The sequence below is a fragment of the Rhinopithecus bieti genome, unplaced genomic scaffold (genome assembly GCF_001698545.2).
Source record: "Rhinopithecus bieti isolate Rb0 unplaced genomic scaffold, ASM169854v2 scaffold_25987, whole genome shotgun sequence".
NCBI classification, from domain to species: Eukaryota; Metazoa; Chordata; class Mammalia; order Primates; family Cercopithecidae; genus Rhinopithecus; species Rhinopithecus bieti.
This window is the reverse complement of record NW_016812078.1, coordinates 544,499-568,982: the sequence shown is the minus strand read 5'-3', so window position 1 is coordinate 568,982 and position 24,484 is coordinate 544,499. Positions and strand designations below refer to the sequence as shown.

The window sequence follows — 24,484 nt, the reverse complement described above, 5'->3', positions numbered from 1 at the left end:
CCCCCCTGACTTCAATCAGAGCTGGGACGTACAGCCCCACTGACGTGAGGCCTGCTTGGTGCACCGAAGTTCCTCCTGCTGACTCACACTGAAGTACCGCCGCAATACGGAGAAATTCCATGACAAAAGACAGTATTCCTGACTTTTTCCCAAGCACTCAGATTTTCCAGTAGATTGCACTGAGCACAGTATTTCTGTCATCCAAACTGCGTAGGAATAGCTCAATGTTTCCAAAGTGAAGTGGAAAAACTCACCGTGGTAGTAAAATTCTAACGCTGCTCTCTTTTTCTCTGAGACCCACAAGGGGACCTATTGAAATGTAGGACTGAACCAGGCCTGGCAGGCGTTGATGTGGAACTAAAGTATACCTGGGGACTCTGGAAAAACTGAATACGTGGCCAGAGCCAAATGCAACCTGAGGACACTTCCTGCGGGTCTGGCCCAGGGCTCACCTTTCTTAACTGAGCTTTAGGTGAATGGATATGCCAGTCCCCTCTGGTTAGAACCGTGAGACAGGAGTGTCCCCACTGGCCTCCACTCTGAAGGTATTTGAGTTGGAAACCCCAGAAAAAACACTGCTATAGACTGAATGTTTATGTATCCCCAAAATTGGTATGTTGAAACTTAACCTTCAATGTGACTGTATTTGGAGGTGGGTCCTTTGGGAGGTGGCTAGGTCATGAAGGTAAAGCCCTTGTGAATGGGATTAGTGCCCTTAGAAAAGAAATCCGGCTGGGTGAGGTGGCTCATGCTCGTAATCCCAGCACTTTGGGAGGCCGAGGTGGGCAGATCACCTGAGGTCAGGAGTTCGAGACCTGACCAACATGCAGAAACCCTGTCTCTACTAAAAATACAAAATTAGCCAGGCGTGGTGGCGCATGCCTGTAATCCCAGCTACTCAGGAGGCTAAGGCAGGAGAATCACTTGAATCTAGCAGGTGGAGGTTGCAGTGAGCCGAGATCATACCATTGCACTCCAACCTGGGTGACAGAGCAAGACTCCATCTTAGAAAAAAAGAAAGAAAAGAAAAGAAATCAAATCCTAGGGAGCTCTCTCACTGCTTCCACCATGTGAAGACACAGCGAGAAGGCAGCTATCCACGAACAAAGAAGCAGGCCCTCACCTGACACCAAATCTGCTGGTACTTTGACCTTGCACTTTCCAGCCTCTAGAGCAGTGAGAAATAATTTTCTGTTGTTTACAAGCCACCCAATCTATAGTGTTCTGCCACAGTAGTCCAAACGGAGTAATAAACACTTTAGACATTCAACAGTGAAAGAAGTGCGGAGAAAGGTATCTGTCTCTTCACTTCCTTCAGCTCTATGAAACAAAACCCCAAATAAAAGCTCACTTATTTCCTTCCATGTAACTTTCACAATTGGTAATTACTTTTACTTGTTTGTGTGCTTATGCTAGAATGCCTGCTTCCTGTGGGCAGTGAGCAGGCCTATTGTGGTCACTGCTATATCCCTAGGCAAAAAATAGGTCTCAATGAACATTTGTTGAATGAGTAAATAAATGACTGAATGCATGGATGGATTAATAAATGAATGCAAACCCATGAAGTTATGGCTACAGACAAATTTATACCTCATATAAATATATTAATGTCTTATATAATGTCTTATATAATGCTTTAGTTACTAAATTTCCGATTTCTGAACGAGAGGAGAATACTCCATCAAAGGAAAATGCTGGAGAAATTCCCCTCCTACAGAGGGACCCCTCTCAATTTGTAAAACACCCTTTTCGTTTGGTTCTACCATCTTAAAGAAAAAAAAGTAGAAATGCAGACACCTCTTTGTAGGATGACCATGCAGTGTACCGTCCAAAATGGGCCTCAGATGGCCAGGTGCGGTGGCTCATGCCTCTAATCCCAGCACTGTGGAAGGCCGAGGTGAGTAGATGACTTGAATTCAGGAGTTCAAGACCAGCCTGGCCATTATGGTGAGACCCCCCCATCTCTACTAAAAATAACAAAAATTAGCCAGGCATGGTGGTGAGCACCTGTAATCCCAGCAACTTGGGAGGCTGAGGCAGGAAAATGGCTTGAACCCAGGAGGTAGAGGTTGCAGTGGAGTACCACTGCACTCCAGTCTGGGCAACAGAGCGAGACTGTCTCAAGAAAAAAAAAAAAAAAACACAACCCAATAAATAAAATGGGCCTCTGAGAGTAAAAGGGTCATTAAGGGGATTATGGGAGTAAATTTGGACTTTTCTGGGCAAATGATGACATGGGGTCTGACCTACCTCTGCACCAGGTAAGTTAATCTAAGCTCATTCAAAGTTAAAACAATTTTTAAAATAATTCTTCCATTTAAAGTGTGTTATTTATTGAATTCTTCTTATCTTGAACTCTGATGAGTTTTTATACTGAGAATTAATTCTTGCAAAGTAAAGTATCTTGAGCTTCTCTGGTAAGTTTTTGATTCTAGAGTTAAATCTTAAAACACAAAGTATAACACAGGTCACTTTCCCTGGATGATATATCAAGTGAGATATTGTGAAAATACTCTGCCATGGTAAGCCCTCGACTCTACCTCCTCCTTTTTATGAAAACAGAATATATGGCACAAAGCACAGCTGCCCCTGAGCCATGCTTCAGAGGTAAAGCACTTTGTAACAGACTCACTTCCTTTCCTAGCGCCACAGAACAAAGATTACACTCAGCCTTCCTGGCCATAAAACCTTCAGTTTTTCCCATTCCTGCTGCCAAAGCTGAAATGCCGAGAAATGCTGGGAACCTGGCCTGTGATTATACACACTTCATATTTTACATTCTGAAACCCCAAGGAATAAGCTGTCGAGAACAGAGTCCTATTTCTTAAATGGCAGTTGAACAGATACAACGCTCAAGCTCTGTTGAGCGTGGCTTAGTATTTGCATAGGCAGAAACAGACAAAGACTTCACAGATTCTGCCAGTCTGTGGGCACCTTCCCGGCATATGTGGCAGACCTCAGTTAACTTTTCTCACTTATTTCTGTTTTGTTGTTTTTTAACCTTCTGAATTACTCAACCAGATTCTTACAGGGAAAAAAAAAAAAAACCACTAACACACATACAAATCAGTCACAAGGAAACTCAGTTATGGCTTCTGACGAGTTTGAACCTGTCTGTTTCCAAATGAGAAAACAAAATTTCAGTGTTCTTTAGGCCAAAATAGTATCTACCCTGCTCCTTGTGCAGCAATAAAATGACAGCCCCACAGTAAATCAGATTTTTGGGTTTGCTTTTGTAAAAATTTTCCACTCAGTTTTGTAAGTTTTATTCACTGCCACAGTGTATTTTCTCAATTTCCATCTTCTGTGTAAGAGTCAAAAAATAAAAAAATAAAAATAAATAAATAAATAAATAAATAAATAAATAAATAGCCTGCTTCCCTTCCTCTGCTTCATTCATCCCTTTCCTTCAAGAATCAACCTAAGAGCCACAGATCCCCCAGGAAGGGCTCGAAAGGGTGAATTTCATGACTCGGTATCACCTGCCTTCCTCTGCTGCTCGGCCCCATTTCTTTGTCAAAGGAGTGTTAAAATCCTCACTGGGTGAACTTGGGAGAGGCAAGCTTCTAGCTGCTTGGATTAAAGACTGAATATCCCCTCTTGCTTCATTTGCAAGATTTGGGGCTGCTCCCACCTGTTCTTAGAGGGCAGGAGCTCATTTTTAATTTTTTCTCTCTTGACAGTATTTGGGACAGCGCCTATAGAGAAAGGTGTTTGAGAACTCCCTGGTGAATAAGCACTCTACTCTGCACAACAGAAGGCACTCTATAACCATGGTAGAAGTATGTGCTGCTACTCTTTAATCCAGTTATAAATAATGACTGGTGCAACTGCTCTACCTGGAGCAGTAGTACTGGAAAAAATCTTTGTAGCTTGTAACTGCAATAAACATTTATAAGACTGTTGCATGATCTGAAAAACTAGCAGTTTCTCCAACAAGAGATAGCAGAATTATTTACAGGACTTGAACTCTCACCCACAGACCCTTCTGATAAAAGAAAAGATTGGCTGGGCATGGTGGCTCATGTCTGTAATTCCAGCACTTTGGAAGACTGAGGCATGCAAATCACAAGGTCAGGAGTTGGAGACCACCCTGGCCAACATAGTGAAACCCATCTCTACTAAAAATACAAAAGTTAGCCGGGTGTGGTGGCATGTGTCTGTAGTCCCAGCTACTCAGGAGGCTGAGGTAGAATCACTTGAACCCAGGAGGCGGAGGTTGCAGTGAGTGAAGACCATGCCATTGCACTCCAGCCTGAGTGACAGAGTGAGACTCCATCTCAAAAAAAAAAAAAAAAAAAAAAAAAAGAAAAGAAAAAAGAAAAAAAGAAAAGATTGCCTACCTATTACCTTCTTTTAAAGGGTTTAGATTTCATCTCTCCAAAGACTTAGGAAAAAAATCTCTGTTCTTCAAGTAGATAATATACCACCATTTGTTTTTCAACAGGAGACATTCAAATGCAGAGCTTGCATATGCATAGACCACTTCTGGAAGGACATGTAAGGACATGTCTCAAGGAAGAGGAATTGAGAGGCTCAGGACAAGGGTATGAAGAGGATGTAGCATTCACTGTAATCATTTTAGAACAGCTAAGTCCTTTTTATGTATATGCATTAATTTACATTTTACAATTAAATTAAAGTGACATTGCTCTTTAGTCAATAAATGATACTGTGTTTCCACCCATCTTCTTATCATTTATCTCCCCACCATGAATTCCTGCAGACAAATGTTGGCTCAGTTGCTAGAAATAAAACAGAAATGAAGACAAGAAGAGAGAAATATTGTCATGCCCTGTGCCAGAAATTGAGGGATAACAAACGAAACGAACAAGAAGAGCTCAAGACATAAGCCCTTATGTAGCCATGACAAATGAGGAAACATATGAGACGCTTGGTGTTTAATGCTGTACTGTCCTGTATACGTCTCTTCCCTCTCCATCTACTGCCTCTCACACCTCGCTGACTGATTTCTCTTCTTCCACGATCCACCACTCAGTCCTTTGGCTTATTTCCTTTTAAAAATTTTATCCTCAAAAAAGTTAACACATTCTCACCACAATCAGACAATATAAGATACATAATGAAAAATTAATAACCACTCAACCCATCTCAAACTTTTGTTTCTGTTCTACAACTTTCCCCATGTACCTGTCTATGTTCAGATGGCTTTTGCTACTACTTTTAATGGGATTAAAATAAGCACACACCCCTCTTTCTTTTTTTCATTTATTTGTCTATCAGGGACAAACCATCCAGGTCAATATACGTAGATCTAATGTATTCTTTCTTTTAATTGTCGCAAAATATTCCACAGTATGGGTATAACCATAATTTATTCAACAATTTCCTTATGGAATCTGTCTTTCAAGTAAATTCATTGTTTAATTTCCTCCCCTGGATCACTCTTCTTCTTAACAACTGATAATGTACATGGAGGATTCACTGATGTCAGACACTGGAATAAGCAAGCCACATGAATTAATTTTCACAGTAACCCCATGGAATGGATAGTACTGTCATCCTCATGTAGATGAAGAAACTGAGACTTAGAGAATTAAAGAGTTTGTACAATATCACAGAATTATAGTACACTGTAGGGGTAAGTTTTAAATCTAAGCTTGACTTCAAAGCCTTGTTCTTAACTGTAAGCCAATACTGTCTCATTTTCACGCTATTCCCATGCAATCAACCTGAGTCTGTGGCCACAATCTTAAACATTAGCTGGGTATTTACAACTTTGAGATGGACCATTTGAAGGAGTTCCAGAGGTACCTCTACTTTGACATATCCAAAAGTGATCCCCTTGTCTCCCCCATTCCCACCCTGTGCTTCATCTTGGGTAATTCACCCTTGGGCAAGTCACAGATTGACCTGAGAGGAAAATATCCACTTTGCAGAGTGGGCTGTGTGCAGAGATCCTTAGTTCTGGGATTTATGACTACCTTCTTTATTTTCATGTGCATGTAGAGGCTGAAGCTATACTCTCAGATAGATGCAGGGATTAAATTCCTGAGATCCTCACAACAGGGAACTTTAAATACCCTTTTTTGAGATCACCACACCAATTAACTTTCTACCATGCTTGCTACTCTACAGTCAGCATCAACGATATCCAATTAAAGACCAAGGACATGCATGGTGGCTCACGCTGCAATCCCAGTACTTTAGAAGGCCACTGTTGGAGGGGTGCTTGAGCCCAGGAGTTCCAGACCAGCCTGGGCAACACAGTGAGACCCCATCTCTAAAAATATTACAAAAATTAGCTGGGTGTGCTGGCACGCACTTGTAGTCCCAGATTCTTGGGGGGCTGAGGTGGGAAGATGGTTTGAGTCCAGGAGATCCAGGCTGCAGTGAGCTGTGATTGCACCACTGCACTCCAGCCTGGGCAACAGAGGGAGACCCTGTCTCAAAAAGAAGACCAACTCTTATCCAAAAAGTAACACGAGCTATAATAACATAACTCAGTTCAGTTAGCCAACTGCTAGTTCAGAGAGTTCTGATTTCATAAGAGAAGAATGTGACAAGTCAACTGGATACTGACCCAAGTATCTAGAATGCATAACATGGATGGTTTATGGATTACTGAGAAAACAGTAATACTGAAGAAACAGCCAGAATGAGCAACTATCAGGCTAATAGTATTTCCTTCGTTGACAGGTAAACCAGATTGGGAGACCCAGACTGACTTCATATATCTCCACAGCTTTCTTGTAAGAGAGTTATATTTTTTAAGTCTACCCCTTATAGGTGGTCCAGAACCAGTGAACTGAAGCTACCGGGAAACACTGTTTGAGTCAACAGAAAGGCAAAATTTCCGAAAGTCGTAGATCCCTGAAAGTGGAGGAAGTAAGTTCCTCTTTGCCCACAGGCATTTAAGTACAGAAAAAAAAAAAAAGACTGCACGGCAGATGTTAGATATTCACGCTTTGAAAGAAGAGGGGTATACAACTTTGAACTCCATTCCAACTTCAAGATTCTAGAATTTTGTCAGTGGAACACAGTAAATTTTGATGCAAATGCCAAGAGCGGGGTAGAGCAGCAACTCTGTACACGAAAGCGCAGGCTTACATGGCTACTCCAGAGGTCAGAGGAGCAGTAAAAACGGAGGAGCGAGATGTGAGAGGCCAGGCAGTCAAACCGCCACCTTCCCATTGCTGCACCAGCCACACATCTAGCAAACCAGACACCCCCCAGGACACTGTTCTCCAGGGTGTGGGGTAGTTTGCCTGTCAGGTTTCACTAACTTGTCTTTGCAACTCAACTGAGAAATTCATCACGTGGGAGCATTTTCACCAAAGAGCAACAGGGCACTTGTACCACTTTACATTTCTACGTAGGAAGTTTACAGAAAAGTACAATTTGACATTTGCAAGACAAAGGAAAAAAAAATCCCCTTTCAAGGACATGCTGCAAACTATTTATTATCAAAAGGTACACTCTAAAACCACAGTGCACTCAGCTTTTCTTCCTGCCAGGCTTAAGTACGGGGATCTAGGAGAAGGATTTGGTCTCCACACACCTCAAAATAGAGCTCCAAGACTAACATGCATGGCTTAATGAGCCAAACGCATGCCAACGCCTCGGTCTAATCTGTGGCTCTTCTCTCGTGCCCGTCTACTGTGTGTTCCACTGTAGCAGGAGCGGTTTTCCTGAGGGCTGAAATCATTTCCGGGTAGATTTTGCACTATCAAACCAAATAGCTTCAAAACACATTGCTTAATGTAACAGAAAACACTGAACACGTGTATGAATGAATGACTGTGATGGATTGAATGTTTTGTGTCCTGTCAGAATTCATATGTTGAAGCCAAGCTCTAATGTGATCGTATTTGGAGGTAGGGCCTTTGGGAAATAACTGGGACTAGATGAGGCCACAAAGGTGAGGTCTCATGATGGAATTTGTGACCTTATAAGAAGAGACACCAGAAAGCTTGTGCTCTCTCCATCCCCTCACCACATGAGAACACAGCAAGATGGCAGCCACCTAAAAGCCAGGAAGAGAGCCCTCATGAGGAACCAAATGGGCCAGCACCCAGATCTTGGAATTTCCAGTCTCCAGAGCTGTGAGAAATACATTTCTGTTCAAGGAATCCAGTCTGTGGTATTTATTATGGCAGCCTGAGTAGACTAAGACAATGACTTTGTAACTTCCATAGAACTGGGTTTCACAGACAAGCAGTGGTCACAGCATGAGGTTGGGGCTTGACAGAACTTAACTGATAAAACAGCAGGTTACCAATGTCTGACATCATGTTGAAAAACATAGCATCACATGAGATCACTTCTAAAATAGCATTTTCGCCCAGGTGCAGTGGCTCACGCCTGTAACCCCAGCACTTTGTGAAGCCCAGGTAGGGGATCACTTGAGGTCAGGAGTTTAAGACTAGCCTGGCCAACATGGTGAAACCCTGTCTCTACTAAAAATACAAAACTTAGCCGAGTGTGGTGGTGCACACCTGCAATCCCAGGCACTTGGGAGGCTGAGGCAGGAGAATTGCTTGAGCCCAGGAGGAGAGGTTGCAGTGAGCTGAGATCAAGCCACTATACTCCAGCCTGGGTGACAGAGTGAGACTCCATCTCTAAATAAATAAATAAATAAATAAACAAACAAACAAACAAACAAATAAGATAGCTTTTTTTAATGATAAAAAGACAACATTTGTTCAATACAGAACATTTGAAAACCATCAGAAAGAAAATAAAAATCACCTATATTACCTCAGACAACCACTGTTGATGTGCTTGGTATTTATCGTCCTGTAATTATTTTTCTCTACAGAAAGTAAAACTGACTGATGGGATGAAGTCTTTCTTTGGGTAGTCTCTTCTGATCACAACTGCCATTACACTCATGTAGTCAGTTTAAAGAACCCATCCTCTTATACTGAAAAGGACACTCCTGAGAAGCAATTCTACTTTCAAGACACTCAATAGTTCAATAGCTTCAGTGTGGATATCCACAGTCTACAATATCAACACAGAATCACTGGGTGCCTATGGGGGTGCTTGGGGACTAACTGCAAGGGGCACTAAGAAACTTTCTAGGATGACAGAAATGTTCTGTATAGTATTTGGAGTATGGATTACACAATGTGTACATATGTCAAAATGTATCCAATTGTGCACTTAAGATCTATGAGGGGAACTAGAAAGACAGCACCAATACCCATCACTGGAACATGTGTTTGATGCTTTTTCCAAAAGTGGTAGCAGACAGAATGCTTTAAAAGTGGACATCACTGAGCATGTACTATATACCAGGCCCTGGGCTAAAGGCTTTACATGCACCTCCACACCACAAACTTAATTCTAACAACTACTCTCAGGTGAGTATTTCCAGGACTTCCATTTTACCATTGAAGAAACTGAGGCTTAGAGAGGTAAAGTAACCTGATCAAGATCCCACAACTGAGAAGTGGCAGAACCAAGACTGGAAACACCAAGGTCCATTCTACTCAGAAGCCCCAGCTCTTATCCACAATGCCAGCTCTAAAAGTCGTTAATGTGTGTGCCTTTCCAGGAATCTGTTCTAAGGAAAGAATCAAAGATGGATTCAAATAAATATGTATGAGGATGCAAATGCATCACTACTACAGATGTGCAAACATGCTTTTCAATCAATCAGAGAAACTTTTCAGAAGGCTTTATTTAAAAAAGACTGCTCTGAGTTCTGAGAAAATCATGGGTTTGGGCCAGAATAAGACAATCAATGGGCAGCTCTCCCCAAGCTGAGTGTCATGTCATAGCGCTGTCATGAGGAGCAGGTGGGTTAACGCAGAGAGCTCAGAACAGAGCCTGGCTCATAGTAGGTGCTCAATAAATGGTAGCAATCATAATATACTCTCAGTCCTAACCTGTCATCTTAAAATAGAAAAAGCATAGACTTTGAGGCGTTGGTCAATTCCATGAACACCTAAGAACATCTAACACTCCTGTCATTGTCCTAGGGGGTGGGCTTGGACAGTCACAGTCCCTGCCCTCATAAGCCCACGTGCTGAGGGGAACAGCCTATGGAAAGCACTAAGGGAAGGGTTCCACAGGATGCCATGGAGCAGAGGGGGCACCTAACCTAGATGGAATCGGGAGGGTAGGGGAGTCCAGGAAAGGCTTCTCAGAGGAGGTGATGACTAAGCTGAGACTGCAAGGATTAGTAGCTGGAAGCTTGGCAAAGAGATGGGGCAGCATTCTAAGCACAGGAAAATGCGTGGGGAAAGGCCTGATGGGTAAGGGCACACAGCACCTACATGGATTCAAAAGGATATCACAGAGTGGCACTGTAGATTCCACCACATACTGTGTTACCTTGAACAAGTCCTTTCACTTCCCAGAGCCTCAAATATAGGATAATGTCACTTACCTTTGTCTGTAAAATAAGGATACAGTTGTCATACAGAAGCTACAATTGAACAGAGGAGTTTATCCTTACAGGACAAATGCTCAACACTGTGGTTAGCATTCTGTATTGTAGACAGGAAAAAAAAAGGTTTGGGCCCTCGACCCCCATGACACCCGAATTCATCTGCTCCAGCCCACTGGTTTCTCTGCTGCTCCTTGATCCCCCTGCACACTCTCCCTCCAAGGACTCGGCCTAGAACGCTCTTCTCCCAGATATTCACATGGAGCTGTCTCCTCCCATCCTTAGGTCTTTGTTCATCTGCTCAAATGTCCCTTATCAGAGAAGCTTTTAAAAATCTCTATGTCAAACAGTAAATCTTTGTTCCTGAATTTTATATTGCTCTTACCAAGCTTTTATCCATATGCTGAATCACCCTAACATTCAATGTATTTTCTTCTTTTGTCCTACTTTTGTCTTCTTTCTATATTTTGTCCAACTACTTGTGCTAGAAGTTAAGCTCCCTGAGAGGAGGGGGTTTTGTCTGTCTTATTTCCTGTATTTTTCCAGAGCTCACAGCAGTGTCTGGAACACAGCGAGTGCCCAACAACAAAAAAAATTATTTGTTAACAGAAAGAACAAACACCCCAAGCTCGAGGGCAGGACCTGCCTTTATTTTTCTTTTACTCCCTGAGAGCCTGACAAAGCTTTGCGTTGGGTAGACTTTTCATAAACATTTGTTTAACTGTACAATTCAATTACTTTTCACAAATGGTTGTGTTCACTTAATATATAAAGATTAAATGACTGTATTTTTCTTGCTCAGCAAATAAATCCAAGATTGTCTGTAATTATAATGAAGCAATTGGTTGCTTGGTCAATTTGGTGGGAAGAAGAGCAAAACTGGTGGCCTGGTTTCATTAGCTGGTGAAAGCCACTAACACATTTATCAATTAGTTCCAAATAGCCACAGCCTTCACTGATGAAAAGGCCAAACCCTGATAATGCCAAACCAGGATGAGCATTCTGGTTTAATATATGAAGTACAGAAAAATGATCAAGGTGTCCCAGGGCTTAAATTTCTATCTTTTATAAAGTTGGGTCCTTTGAGAAACTGCATTACTGGGATTACACCCTCAGGGTGTTCACCCCACTAATGGTCTGAAAAAGTTCTTGAATGTCCTCTCAAATTAACCATCAAACATCTGCTTTAATACCAGAAGGCGTAAACTCAAAATGAGGTCAACTGCTTCCCCTAAACATTAGAAACTGTTGAAATTGAAACAAAATGCCAGAGTCTAGTCTTCAGGTTGTACAAACTGTCACATATGCCCTAGGACTTCCTAAAAAAATTATCTCAAGGGTTTACGGTAAGTACGTGGTAAGTATATCAATCACTTGCCATTTCAAAATATTGTGGAAATACAGAGAAAATGATTTCGTTTCAAAGAAAAGCATGACCAGAGTTAGTTTACTACAGAGACTAGTCTTCAAAAGGTTGATTTTTACAAGCTAAAACTCCAATTTCTATGAAGAATTACCTGTTGCTCAGGCAGTGTCTTGAGGATAATTGCTGCCTATGCCTATGGATACCAAGAAATCCCAAATCAGGTGACAGCACATATGCAAAGATAACCTCTTACATTGACACGGCATGTTCCGAAAAGCATTTGCATTTGCACTTCCATCTGATTTGAGTTTTACAAGGACCCTGCTGGGAAGCTGTGTCAATGGCACCTCTACTGTACAGATGGCCCAAAGGGCTAGGGGCATTCAGCAACCTGTCCACATCCCCAGGACCAGAGCTGGGTCTAGCATGCAGGGCTTCTGAACACCATGTCCAGCATTCTTTCAGTAGGAAGAATATATGCAGCATCACACACGTACTTTAAAGTAAGTGATCTTTTTCTACACTTTTATGGAATTATATTTTTTATAGACTGGCACTTTGGGGATATTCACTCTAAATGATGAACATACCAATTGTTTCTATAACCCTGGAGCCAAATTTAGGCAGATTTCTAATGGAGTCTGGTTCCCCAGGGTTCTGTCCTTCACTCGCACTGTTCCATTTAAGAGACTCCTATTGGGTGATCTCATCCAGTCTCGTGGTCTCAACTAACAGCTATGTCCTGATGACTTACAAATATTTAATTTCAGCCCATCCTCTTCACTGAGCTTCAGACTCCTGTCCCCCTGCCCACGGAGCATCTCCACTGGAGAATGCCTCAGGTAGCTGTCATTCAACCTTTCTAAAATTTCTTCCTCTTTTGCCTAGACTTCTTCCCAGGCACATGATCTCTCCTAGCTAATGGTACTGCCATCCACTCCACCTTCTAGCTAAACACCTGGAAATGATTTCCGGTTTCTTTTTTACCCTGAATCCACCCAAATACTAAGTCCTATCAGCTTTACTTGCTATTATCTCTTATGCCTTTCTCATCAGCCGTACCATCACTGTCTTAGTTCAGGTCCTCATTATCTTGTTACTTGGAACACAGAAACTACCTCAAAATGAACCTCTCCCCTGCAACCTGGCTGCTACTTACCATGCGTATGTCCACACATGCCATGCCCCCTGCCCGCACATAAATGTAAAATATAAGCCCACTCATGTCATAAAACTTGCTGAGAATTCTTCAACGGTTACCTGCTCCATAAAGCCCAGACTCCCTGGCATGGAATTTGTGTCTGACACGGCAAGTTTTCTATCAAATAATGATTCTCTCGCTTCTTAATAATGGAATGCTGATTTTTAGCTGGAACATGGCCACCTGTAATACTGTATTTCCTGGTCTTCACTGGAGCTAGATGCAGCCATATGATCAAATTCTGGCCAATTCCATGGTCAGTGCTGTGTGGAATTCCAGGAGGCCCCTTAAAGGGAGCTGACTCAGTTAGGAGGAATGCTCTCTGGCCCTTCTTACTACATGGAATTGGAATAGAGAGATGATTCCTAGTTCTTCAGCAACCATTTAGACAAGGAGGTGACCCTGTCTTCAGCAGAACAGAAAGCACAGAAATGTGGGCTGCAAAAGGAATCCATGGAGCTTCCATGGCGGGGTTGGACTACCTACCTTCAGACTTTTCACATGAGAGAGCACTGTTTATCTGGCTTATGCCACTGTCATTTTTATGTTTTCTGTGATAGGCAATGGAGCCAGGTCCTAAGTGACCCAGAATTCAAACATCTCAAGAAGAGTAAGTGCTTAACACTTCATTTCTGCTGCCTCTTCTAGCCTTCCCTTTTCCCATGCCTCAAACTTCAGGGTCTATCAAACTTCCTGCTGTTTTCCATTTTAACTACACATTCACCACACTTCTCTGCTTTGCTCAAACTTGCTCCCCTACCTAAAAACCCTCCTTATCTTTGTTTAACTTTTAACTCTTCACACTCAGCTCAGGCCTCACCTCCTCCAGGAAGTTTGCCTGAACATCCATCTTAAGGCAAGTGGCCATTCTCTCTGCTCCTAAAATACCCTGGGCAAACTCCAATTATGGAACCCAGCTGCCATGACTTATTAATGGCTATCTCTCTTACCCCACAGAAAGTGCCTCAAAGGGCAGACATCGCATCTACTCATCTTGTATCTACACCTCCTAATGCAACATCTGGCACTAAGTGGCAGCTCAGGAAATATGTTCTGATCTTGACTGGATTTTCCTCACTGCAATGGAGTAAACAGGGTTGAATGCCTCAAAATGTCTTGATTCACTCTTCATGTCAGCTCTAAGTTGAAGACTGAAACAAAATTTTCTAGCCATAGTTTTGTTTTCTTCGAGATGGAGAGCAAACAGCAGATGAGTCATCTGAAGAGAATATCCACTATGAGAAACGATTTTTGGACGTTTCAGACCTGAAGTCCCTCATCTGTAAAAGAGAACTTGGCCCTTAGCAACCTTTGAGGTCTCCTCTGGCTCTAATATTTTATAAACCCATTGTTGAGTATAAATGCACAGACCTAGACACAGGGAACTCACTGTAAATAGACGGCTCCTCCAGGGACTGGTAACATGACCGGCCTTACCTAACCTTCAAATAAATTATTTACAAGGAGTGTCTAATAAAATCTTGAAGTGATCAGCTGACTGAACACTGTAGGATAATAAAATGCCAAGTGAGGTAAGATAGGCTTCCTAGACTCCAGTCAGGCTGGCCTGCTCTAAAAACCCCTGACCTTGCCACACTCCTTCCTGTTACTGGGCATCTATCTGCGTTTGCTGTTTCTTCTGTCTCAAATGCTCCTTCCTTCCCTCTTTACTGTGACCTCAGCTCAAGAGTCACTTCCTTATAAAAATCTTCCATTTTTCCCTAACTGGGTAGAATCACCCTATTCTAGGTTCTCATTCATTGCATTATATTTCTCCTCTTCATAGCACTGGTCATGGTTGCTACTTTTTATTGGTATAATCATTTGATTGACATCTTTCTCCCTCACTGGATCATACCCTCCACCGGCGAGTATTTTTGTTTTTGCTCATCAGTACATCCGTATCCTTGGCAGAGGGTTGACGCTCAACAAATACTTGTTAAAAGATCTCCAGAGGCCGTGCAAGGGCGCAGAACAGTGACCAGTGAGTTTCACTATGGGAAAAGGGAAGACTCCATTTGAGGGAAACGCTGAGCTACTCTAATCAGCTGGAAAGCTCTCAGCTCTCCATCATATCCTTGAAGAAGGATCTTGGGAGTCAGGAATGGTGGTCACTTTCTGGTGAGAGTTGAAGAGCAGTCACTGAATGAGGCCATCATGGCACAGCAAGGCATGACAAGCTAAGTAAGAGAGGAGACAAGCACATGACTAAAAAACTCAAAGAGCCAGTATCAGTCCCAGGTGACGGCTCACAGCCAAAGTCTGATGTGAAAGTGACTAACACGCTGAGCATTCCCATGGCTGGCATGTACTGAATAAACAAGGACTATACAAACGACAAATGACAATTTGTAGCAGTCTCTGCAGTATGCAGATCAACAGAGAAGAGACCTACTTCTTGCAGCAGAAGGAATAACGTTAGCAGATGACAAAGGGAAAACAGAGTTGTTAAATTTTACTTTCATCTTTATCTAAAAAGATTTTTCTCACTGGAATGAGTAGAATGAATATAAATACAGAACTGAATTCCAACAGAGGTGAGGTGACAGTAAGAGCCCAAAATTCCAGGCTCAAATGAAAGACATCTGGGGGACTCAAAGTCTGCTGATAAGAAATACTGAGGAGTAAGAGAGGCCCCAGGAGGTGGGAATCAGAGAGAGACTGCCACAGGTTTCCAGAGGGGAAGAACTGCAGAGAGAGAGAGAGAGAGAGGGAGAGTGCACAGTAACTCATAAATGTAAAATCCATCACTGGCCACAATTTTTTGTTTTGTTTGTTTGTTTTTTTGAGACAGGGTCTCACTCTGACACCCAGGCTGGAGTGCAGTGGCGCAATTTCAGCTCACTGCAACCTACACCTCCTGGGCTCAAGTGATCCTCCCATCTCAGCCTCCCGAGTAGCTGGGACTACACAGGTGTGCACCACCTTGCCCACCTAATTTTTGTATTTTTTTATAGAGACAGGGTCTCCTCATGTTGCTCAGGCTGGTCTTGAACTCCTAGACTCAGCAGATCTGCCCACCTTGGCCTCACAAAGTGCTGGGACTACAGGCATAGGCCACTGTGCCTGGCCCCAACACACAAATTCATTTGGGAACAGATCACTTGTGAATTCTTAGACCAGGAAGTGATGCTCACAGACAAGGCCACTTGCCAAGCAAGGCTACGCCCAGCTGAGTTATCCAGAGTCAGAGAGGCACCTGTGGACCCTCATGAACTTTGAGAAACAAGAGCTAGATGATGTTGGCAATTGGCATATTCACTGATACCTCAACTATGTTCAGAGACTAGCTTAACAGGGCTTAATCTTGGGAATGAGATTGTTACTCTTCCCAAATTCTGAATTTTTAAAAGAGTCAAAGTAAGTAGACATTTTTCTCTCAATTTGAGGAGAAATCAGCAGTTCAAAGTTGAAAAGTTAATGTGCCACGTAATCATGGGAGTAGAACACAGCATGTCAGGGTTGGCAGTCAGCCTCTGTGGGGCAAAAGCTTCCTCTGTGGGCCACATCTGCAAAATGGGATGGCGAAATACCACGGGAAGCATTTGGAGCTTTTGGGGTAAACACTAATTACCACGCACCCAGCATGCCAACAACTGCATAAGGCACAAAGCAGTCAGACTCATGAGTTGAAAAGCCTGTGCTGGAAAGTGCTGTGTGCCCAAGTGTAACATGGTGAGGAGGAAGTGAAATTTAAACTGCCCTTCTATAAACTATTCCTCACCCAACATATTTCAGATACAGTATTCCACACTTCGTCAAAAACAGCAAATCAAATGTGTGCTGGTTGGCTTCAGGAGTTTGGGGTTGAAATGTCAATGACAGCTGAGTTTCCCTTTAATACAGTTGATGAAACACGCTGAAAGACGTTTGGTCAATGGGATGCATGCCCCTTTGTTTCCCTAACTTTTCTGTAGGGCTTGACTCTGGAAAAAAGTCAACACCATGAGTAAATTATTCATGAGCGCTGTCTGGCCTCCCAATTGGCCAAGAAGCCCAGGACAAAAGAATGAATAGTCTTTTTTTCCCCTTGGGAGAACTGACTTGGTGACTGCTTCCTTCCCAGCCTACTCTTCTTGGTTTCTGGGCCACAGCAGGTTCCAGACCCTCCAACCAAAGGCAGAGGGGCAGGCCCTTCCCTTGCTGAGTCTCCCAGGAACTGGGCTTCTGTTCCTCCACAAGATACAAGTGAAAACATCAGAGAATCCGGGTCAGAACACAAGTCAGAACGCGTGCAAACATTACTGGCCTGTGTCCTCTTGCGCAGGCACAGGCAGCTAAAGAAGAAATTCATGTCAGAGGAGCCTAAGGTACTACCTTCTGAAGCCTTCTTTAACAGTGACTTGCACATGGTATCATCTTTTATTTGCTGGAAAATAAACACCTCTCTCCCTCCCCTCCCTCAAAGAACCCAAACAGACAAACAACAGCTCTATTTGGATAGGTCAGAGGCATCTTCTGAGGAGATTATTTTTTAGCTCTGATAAAGGGCTTTCTGGGACATGCATGATAAACGAGGCTGTCTGATACTCCCAGGTTTCTTACTGGGCTCTTGTATCAAATCCACACCCTCTGTGACCTAAATGTGCCCTTTACTGTGTGTGAATTCCAAGGACTTGGCTTTCAAAGACTTATCCTTAAGACTGTGTTCCCAGCCAGTATACTGAATGGAATTAAATTATCCTGTGAAATAAATCCACGGGATAAAAATAGCATTTGAATCTATTCTAATTAAATGTGTTCCCTTCAAAGTCAACCATATCAGTTAGAGCCTGAACATGGGATTCCAGTCCAAAAGTAAATTAAAATCAATTCTCAGAATTGAACCCCAGATACCATGAATTGAAATAAAATTTGTCAAGACGGGGGCTGACACTGCTTCACCAGAAACCACATCAAGTTACAGTGTCTACCCACCATATTTTGAGACAAATGAGACAAGTAGACTGAGGGGCAGTAACATCCAATGCAGGAAAGCAAGCTTGCTGCTCGGCCCAACTCAAAGCTTCTGAGGATTCAAGAAAACTTGAGATAAGACTGAATTGCTTTTGCCCACTCTACCTTATTTTCAGGAACTGAAGTGGTCCTATCACCAAAAAGGACTAAGAAGCTGAGTACCACTCTGTAGTGGTACTCTAAATCCTCAAGTCTCCCCTGAGGAGACAGTGTAGCCCAGTGGTTAGAACGATGGTTTGCATTCTGACTTCACTACCAGTTACCAGTCTGGTGATGAAGTCTTTGGAAGACCTAACTATTCATCTGAACAATGCGGATACTATTATTGTTATAAAATAATATTGTTAGAAGAATTAACAGAGGAATGCAAGGGAAGTGCTGCTCCTGTAACAAGTGTTCGTTTTATTGATTTACTGATTGATTGACACACAGGGTCTCACTCTGTTCACCCAGGCTGGAATGCAATGGCACAATTACAGCGCACTGCAGCCTCAACCTCCTGGGCTCAAGCAATTCTCCCACCTCAGCCTCCCAAGCAGCTATGAACGACCACAGGTGCTTGCCACCATGCCTGGCTAATTTGTTTAATACATATGTATATGTATTTTTTTTTTTTTTAATAGAGATAGGGGTCTCCTTATGTTGCCCCGGCTGACCTCAAACTTCCGGCCTCAAGCGATCCTCCCCGCTCAGCGTTCCAAAGTGCTGGGATTAGAGGTGTGAGTCACCACACCCAGCCCAAGTGTTCAGTTTAGGTCTTGTTGTTAATATTATTTTGATCTGCAAAAGAAGTCCCTGCCAAGTAGGGGAGTCATTACTTACATGTAGTTTTTAAACTACATGTGGAAACGTCTCTCTTTGGGGCAAGTGGAGTGGAGATGGCTGGATTAGCCGCAGAGAGGAGAACAAAAATGGAACTCACTGCCCAGAGTCTGATAGCACAAGGAGGACGCTTAGCTCCTTTCCCCATTAGAGATCATACCAGCAACCTCCACAAATCATACACTGGGAAGAAAGTGGAGAGTGGGGAAAAAATGCTGTGATCTAATCTCCACAGCCTGGTCAAGAAAGCTCAAAACAGGCTGCCTAATCAACCTGCAGCAGCCCCGTGACCTAAGAACGAGCAGAAATCCTGGACTGCGTTCAAACAGGTGGCTCCGACTGCCCTTATCCAGGTTGGTTCCCAGCTCTGCACCTTCTTCCCTCCTGCACCGTGCCATGAGGCTGTGATAAATGCACTGTATGGAGTTGAGGTCTGGGGGATCTGCACTGAGAATGAATTAGAGGAAGTGCCTCTGTGGTGCCTGCCATGCCTGCTATGCAGTGCTTGCCTTCCCACTTCACTCCAGCATCATCCACCAGTCCTACTGCATTCTCTCTACAAGATTTACTACTTGTTCCCTTCCTGTTTTGACTCCCACAGTATTTAAGAATATTCACTGTTTTTAAAGCTCTTATAATTTAATGATGATGTCAATACTATCATGAGTTTATGAAAGGAACTGCATTTAACAAGGTTAATAAATAGCAAATTTCAATCAGGAAATCCTTTACTTTGGCATTCATGCCCCTCATATATGAAAATTTTTCTCTAAGGAAAGCAACAATTGCATCTTAAGAGAAAAAGAGTTTATGTGAGCCAGGTGCGGTGGCTCACACCTATAATCCTAGCACTTTAGGAGGCCAAGGTGGGAGGACTGCTTGAGGCCAGGAGTTCAAGACTGACCTAGCCAACATTGCAAGACCCTGTCTTAAAAAAAAAAAGAAAATAAATAAAACAATAAAAAAGAAAAAAAGAGCATATGTGGCAATTAGGTTATATGATTTAAAGAATAGGAGGACACTGACAGCAGAAAAAAAAACCAGGAAAATTTAAGAATAAAAATTGTCTAACATTCACTATTACATTTCTCACTGTCTCTGACCTTCTCTCTGACTAAAGTTACATTTGATATCTGTTGAATTCTGAGACTTAACAACATCAAGCAGATTTGGAGCCCATTCAAAGTATAGTATATTATGATCAAAAGATTGTGTGTCACAAAATGGAGAATCAAATAATATTTGGGAGGGGGCTACACACGGAAGATATTATCATGCAGGGCACTGCTCACGAGCGGCTCACCTAGTTCCTGACTGGTGAGCCATGCTCCACATGACTGTGATTCTTCTTATAGCAACTTAGAGCAGGTTAGCCACACCCTTTAGTTAAGGTGTGGATTCTTAAAATGGAATAGAATCATGGTTAAGGGATTCACTTCAAATGTTAAAATGAAAAAAAAGAGAACAACGCTGTGTTTAGCATCTTGCAGGGCTTGGCTACGACAGGTCCTTAGCAAACCCTGGCTGAACCAACTGATGAATAAATAGTCTCTTCTGAGCTTCTCGGGCCTATTTTATGAATACCAAGTGGGGCAAATTTTAGTTTGGAGGCAGTGTTTATTACTGTCATTCATTTATCCTAATGGATCCTTGGAACCTTTGTGAGGCCTGGGCAACATAGCAAGACCTCTGTCTCTACAAAAAAATTAAAAATTAGCCAGGTGTAGTGGTGCGTGCCTGTAGTCCCAGCTATCTACTTGGGAGGCCAAGATGGGAGGACTGCTTGAGCCCAGGAGGTCAAGGCTGCAGTGAACCATGATTGTGCCACTGCACTCCAGCTCAGGCTACGGAGTGAGACCCTGCCTCAAAACAAAACAAAACAAAAACAAAACTTCTGTGAATTCCAAAAAAGGTTTCAACTGATCATCATGAGAAGTGGAAGGATGGATCATGCCAGGAGAGTGGGGGAGGCAGCGAATTAGAAGAGAGGGCAGGAACCAAAACTCACCTATAGATGATTCCTTTATCATGGAGGAACATGAGAGCCGAAATGATTTCTGCAGCATAGAAGCGAGCTCGTGCTTCATCAAAACGACGAGACTTCTGAATGTGGAACATCAAGTCACCCCCATTCACAAACTCCATCACAAAAAACAGACGATCCTGGATACAAACACAAGAGAGGGCCCAATGTGGTGTAGCAATTAACCTAGAGCTCCATCAGCATCATATTGCCCAGGGCTGTGGCACAGAGAGGAACTGTCAAGTGGATGTATTCCAGGAAACATCCTGACCATGGGTCAGAGTGCAGTGCAACAGGTCTGGTGGGATTAGATCCCTGGGGCAGAGCAGCACCTGGATATCCTGTAGTTAGTTCCACACAGCCTTGAATTGCTACATGAAATGAAAAGTACAGAAGGCATCAGAAACCTTTGATTCGAGTTCCAGCTCTGTTCCTTAAAGGTCATGTACCTGGAGAGAGAACATAAATCGAAAGGTATATGCCTTTAATCTGGAACACACGGGGTTAATTATCCAAAGTAAAGGACACCTAGTAGGTGCTCTAGTTCTCACAAGTGGGCAGAGAACAATCACAGAAAAAGAACACCCTTTTAGACAAGCCAGCCAAACAGAAGTGGAGGCCGGGTACAGTGGCTCATGCCTGTAATCCTAGCAATTTGGGAGGCCTATGTGGGTGGATTCCTTGAGCCCAGGGGTTCAAGGCCACCCTGGGCCACATGGCGAGACCTTGTCTGTAGGAAAAAAAAAAAAAAAAAATTAGGCAGGAGGATCACCTGAGCCTGGGAAATAAAGGCTGCAATGAGCTGTGGTTGTGCCACGGCACTCCCACCTGGGTGACAGGAGTAAGACTCCTTCCTCCAAAAAAAAAAAAAAAAAGGTCAAATGACAGCCTCATGGTAGCATCCACATTGGAAATACCACTCAGTCCTTCAAAAGACTGAGTCAAGAGTGGGAATGTAGAAATCAGTGAGATGCCATCTCCCCTTTAAGTGACTCTCAACCTAGGAGGTAAAGTGGACTCTTAAAATAAAAGTCACTATGGAGTGTACTAAGTACTATGCAAGTGGTGTGAATAAAGTGCTATGGAAATCTTGACTGCTTCATGAAAGAAATGTGTAGGTCTCATTTAAAAAGTGATCCAAGATTTATCTAAGTGTAAAACGTTTTGCTTCAAGCACCTCTAAGATCAATGGGTTTCCTCACTCCTTTCTGTGACATTTATGAAATTCCTAATTAGCTGGTGCTGAGTTCAGATGCGAGATCCAACAGAGAGTAGAGCAGACATAGCCTCTCCCCATACAGAGTTTGGTGTGAGAAACACATTACTCCAAAAAAAAAAAAAAAAAAAAAGTGACACAAGCAAATCGACAAATTCTGGTAAATCCTGTGAAGGAAAAGTAGAGGAAGTGTGACATCTGGTCACCTGCCTGGGGGTCAGACAATGTCTCTGAGCAAGTGAAACGTGAGCTAAGGCCCACAGGATGAGTGCCATTGACTTGGGACCCGTGCTACCATTTTGTGGGACTGGAGATTATTTTGTGAGGAAATTGGTATTTTACCAAAGGATGTGGATACGCATAACCCATCTTTATTTTGAGGGGAGACAGGGTCTTATTCTTTCACCCAAGCCGAAGTGCAGTGGCGCGATCTTGGCTCACTGCAGCCTTGACTTCCAGGACTCAAGCAATCCTCCCACCTCAGCTTCTTGAGTAGTTGGGACTACAGGCATGTGCCACCACGCCCGGCTCATTTTTTTGATTTTTAGTAGAGATGGGGTCTCACTACATTGCCCAGGCTGGACTCAAACCCCTGAGCTCAAGCAATACTCCCACCTCAACCTCCCCAAGTGCTGGGATTACAGGCGTGAGCCACCACACCCAGCCTTGAACCTGTCTTTATGTGTGGTTTTAAGTGCCACCGGCTTTGCACAGGGTGTTTCCACACATTCACAGCTGAACAATGGGCAGAGCATGGTGCGTGCTCCTGCTCAGCTCCCACTGCATCCCTGGTGTAACCACACAGATCCCTATCAGAAGGAAGCACGGCTTATGACCTCATATGCCCTATTTTAACTAACGCTTTAATTAGAAGGAAAAAAAATCCTCTGAATTTATTAAACACTTCTTTCTGCTAAAAGTGAAGCAAGAATTTAATAGTGAAGAAGGAATGGCAAGATTCACAAAACAAAAACCACCACCACCAATACAACTCTTCAGGTTGGCCAATGTAAGCCAACAGGCAAACTATGTAAATACAGCAAGCCATCTGACTAAGCTGCTGGCCTTCATTTGAGGGTGACTGACAAGGGGAGAGGCAGAATTGGGTGGGACAAGCTTTGATGAGCAATGGCTGTCCTGTATTTTCTAAATGGGAAGGATTAAGGTGGAATTAGCAGGTTAGCAATGGGGTGGGCAGGGGATATACACACACAGGAAACATCCCAAAAAGCTGCATCTGCATAGTAAGTTTTTATGCCAATGCTGTGTCTGTCCATTTGGAGGGATGGCCACAGACGGCCTGAGGAAAACTAAGGTGAAAAGCCACCCTGAACCATCTCTGGGCAAGGAGGTCATTCTTAACATGTTTTCATTAACCAGCCTGTTCATCTTCCTCATGGATCTGAGTGGCAGTCACATGAATTCCAATTGCTCTGAACACCTGGCTACTGGAACTGGGTCAGTGGGGAAGTGGCCATTCCTTAGGCTGCTATAAGTGGCACACTTGGCAAGAGTTTTAAGGCAGTAGGCATCGAAAGCCTAAAGTCTAAAAGCCAGACTGTGGGCTAAATTCCAGATCTGGGGGGAGAAAATCCTGCCCTCTAGTCTTGCTTTAGCCCAGCCCCATCCACAACCCTGGAGGCAGATTCTCAGATAATGCACAGACTCTGGCAGATTCACCTCTGCTACACAGTGAGGGACCATAAGCTTTAGAATTCTGGAAAGATGGGTTCTGCTGTACCTGTTTCTTTTCATTCAGAGTCTCATTTCTAACCTCCTGTCTGGCACCACCTGGAACACAGGGTGTAATTCACAGCCCTCAGGCTATGAGCAACTCTTGAAGCAGACAGGAGACATAGGCCAGCTGAGACACGACAACAACTTAATGCAGAGTACTGGTCCATCCTATCAAAGACCTCAAATAATGTCACCAGGCATAAAAACAAAGATATGTTTATCAACAAGCAAAATGTTTTTGCTGTGAGGAAACCCTCTGTTGACCTGCACTTCTGTTCACTCCATTTAAAAATGTTTGCTGCAGAGAGGGAAAGATTTGGCAGCAATTTCTCCAAGATTACTTTTGAAGAGAAGGAGATAAATGACAAAAAATCTCTAGTGTTTAGAAAAGAAGATGCAGGCCGGGCACGGTGGCTCATGCCTGTAATCGAAGCACTTTGGGAGGCTGAGGCGGGTGGATCACTTGAGGTCAGAAGTTCAAAACCAGCCTGGCCAATGTGGTGAAACCCTGTCTCCACTAAAAGCACAAAAAAATTAGCTGGGCGTGGTGACATGCGCCTCTAATTCCAGCTACTCGGAGGCTGAGGCAGGAGAATCACTTGAACCCGTGATTGCAGTGAGCTAAGATTGCGCCATGTACTCCGGCCTAGGAGACAGAGGGAGACCGTCTCAAAAAAAAAAGGAAAGAAAAGAAGACCCATACATCATCAGGTGGTGGTGGGGTGAGGAGTCATCATCAGAAATAAAATTATATTATGTCCTTTTTTTATTTTTAGTAGAGACGGGGTCTCACTATATTGCCC

General features: G+C 43.2%; 1 protein-coding gene across 1 annotated transcript in view; it reads right to left on the bottom strand.

The window, feature by feature from the left end:
• PRKCH (protein kinase C eta) overlaps positions 1-24,484 on the bottom strand; it is a 242,256-nt gene that overhangs the window by 43,785 nt on the left and 173,987 nt on the right. Inside the window, exon 10 of the mRNA XM_017895546.1 lies at positions 20,714-20,868. Coding sequence (XP_017751035.1) covers positions 20,714-20,868 — 155 coding nt within the window. The remainder of the gene's footprint in view (positions 1-20,713; positions 20,869-24,484) is intronic.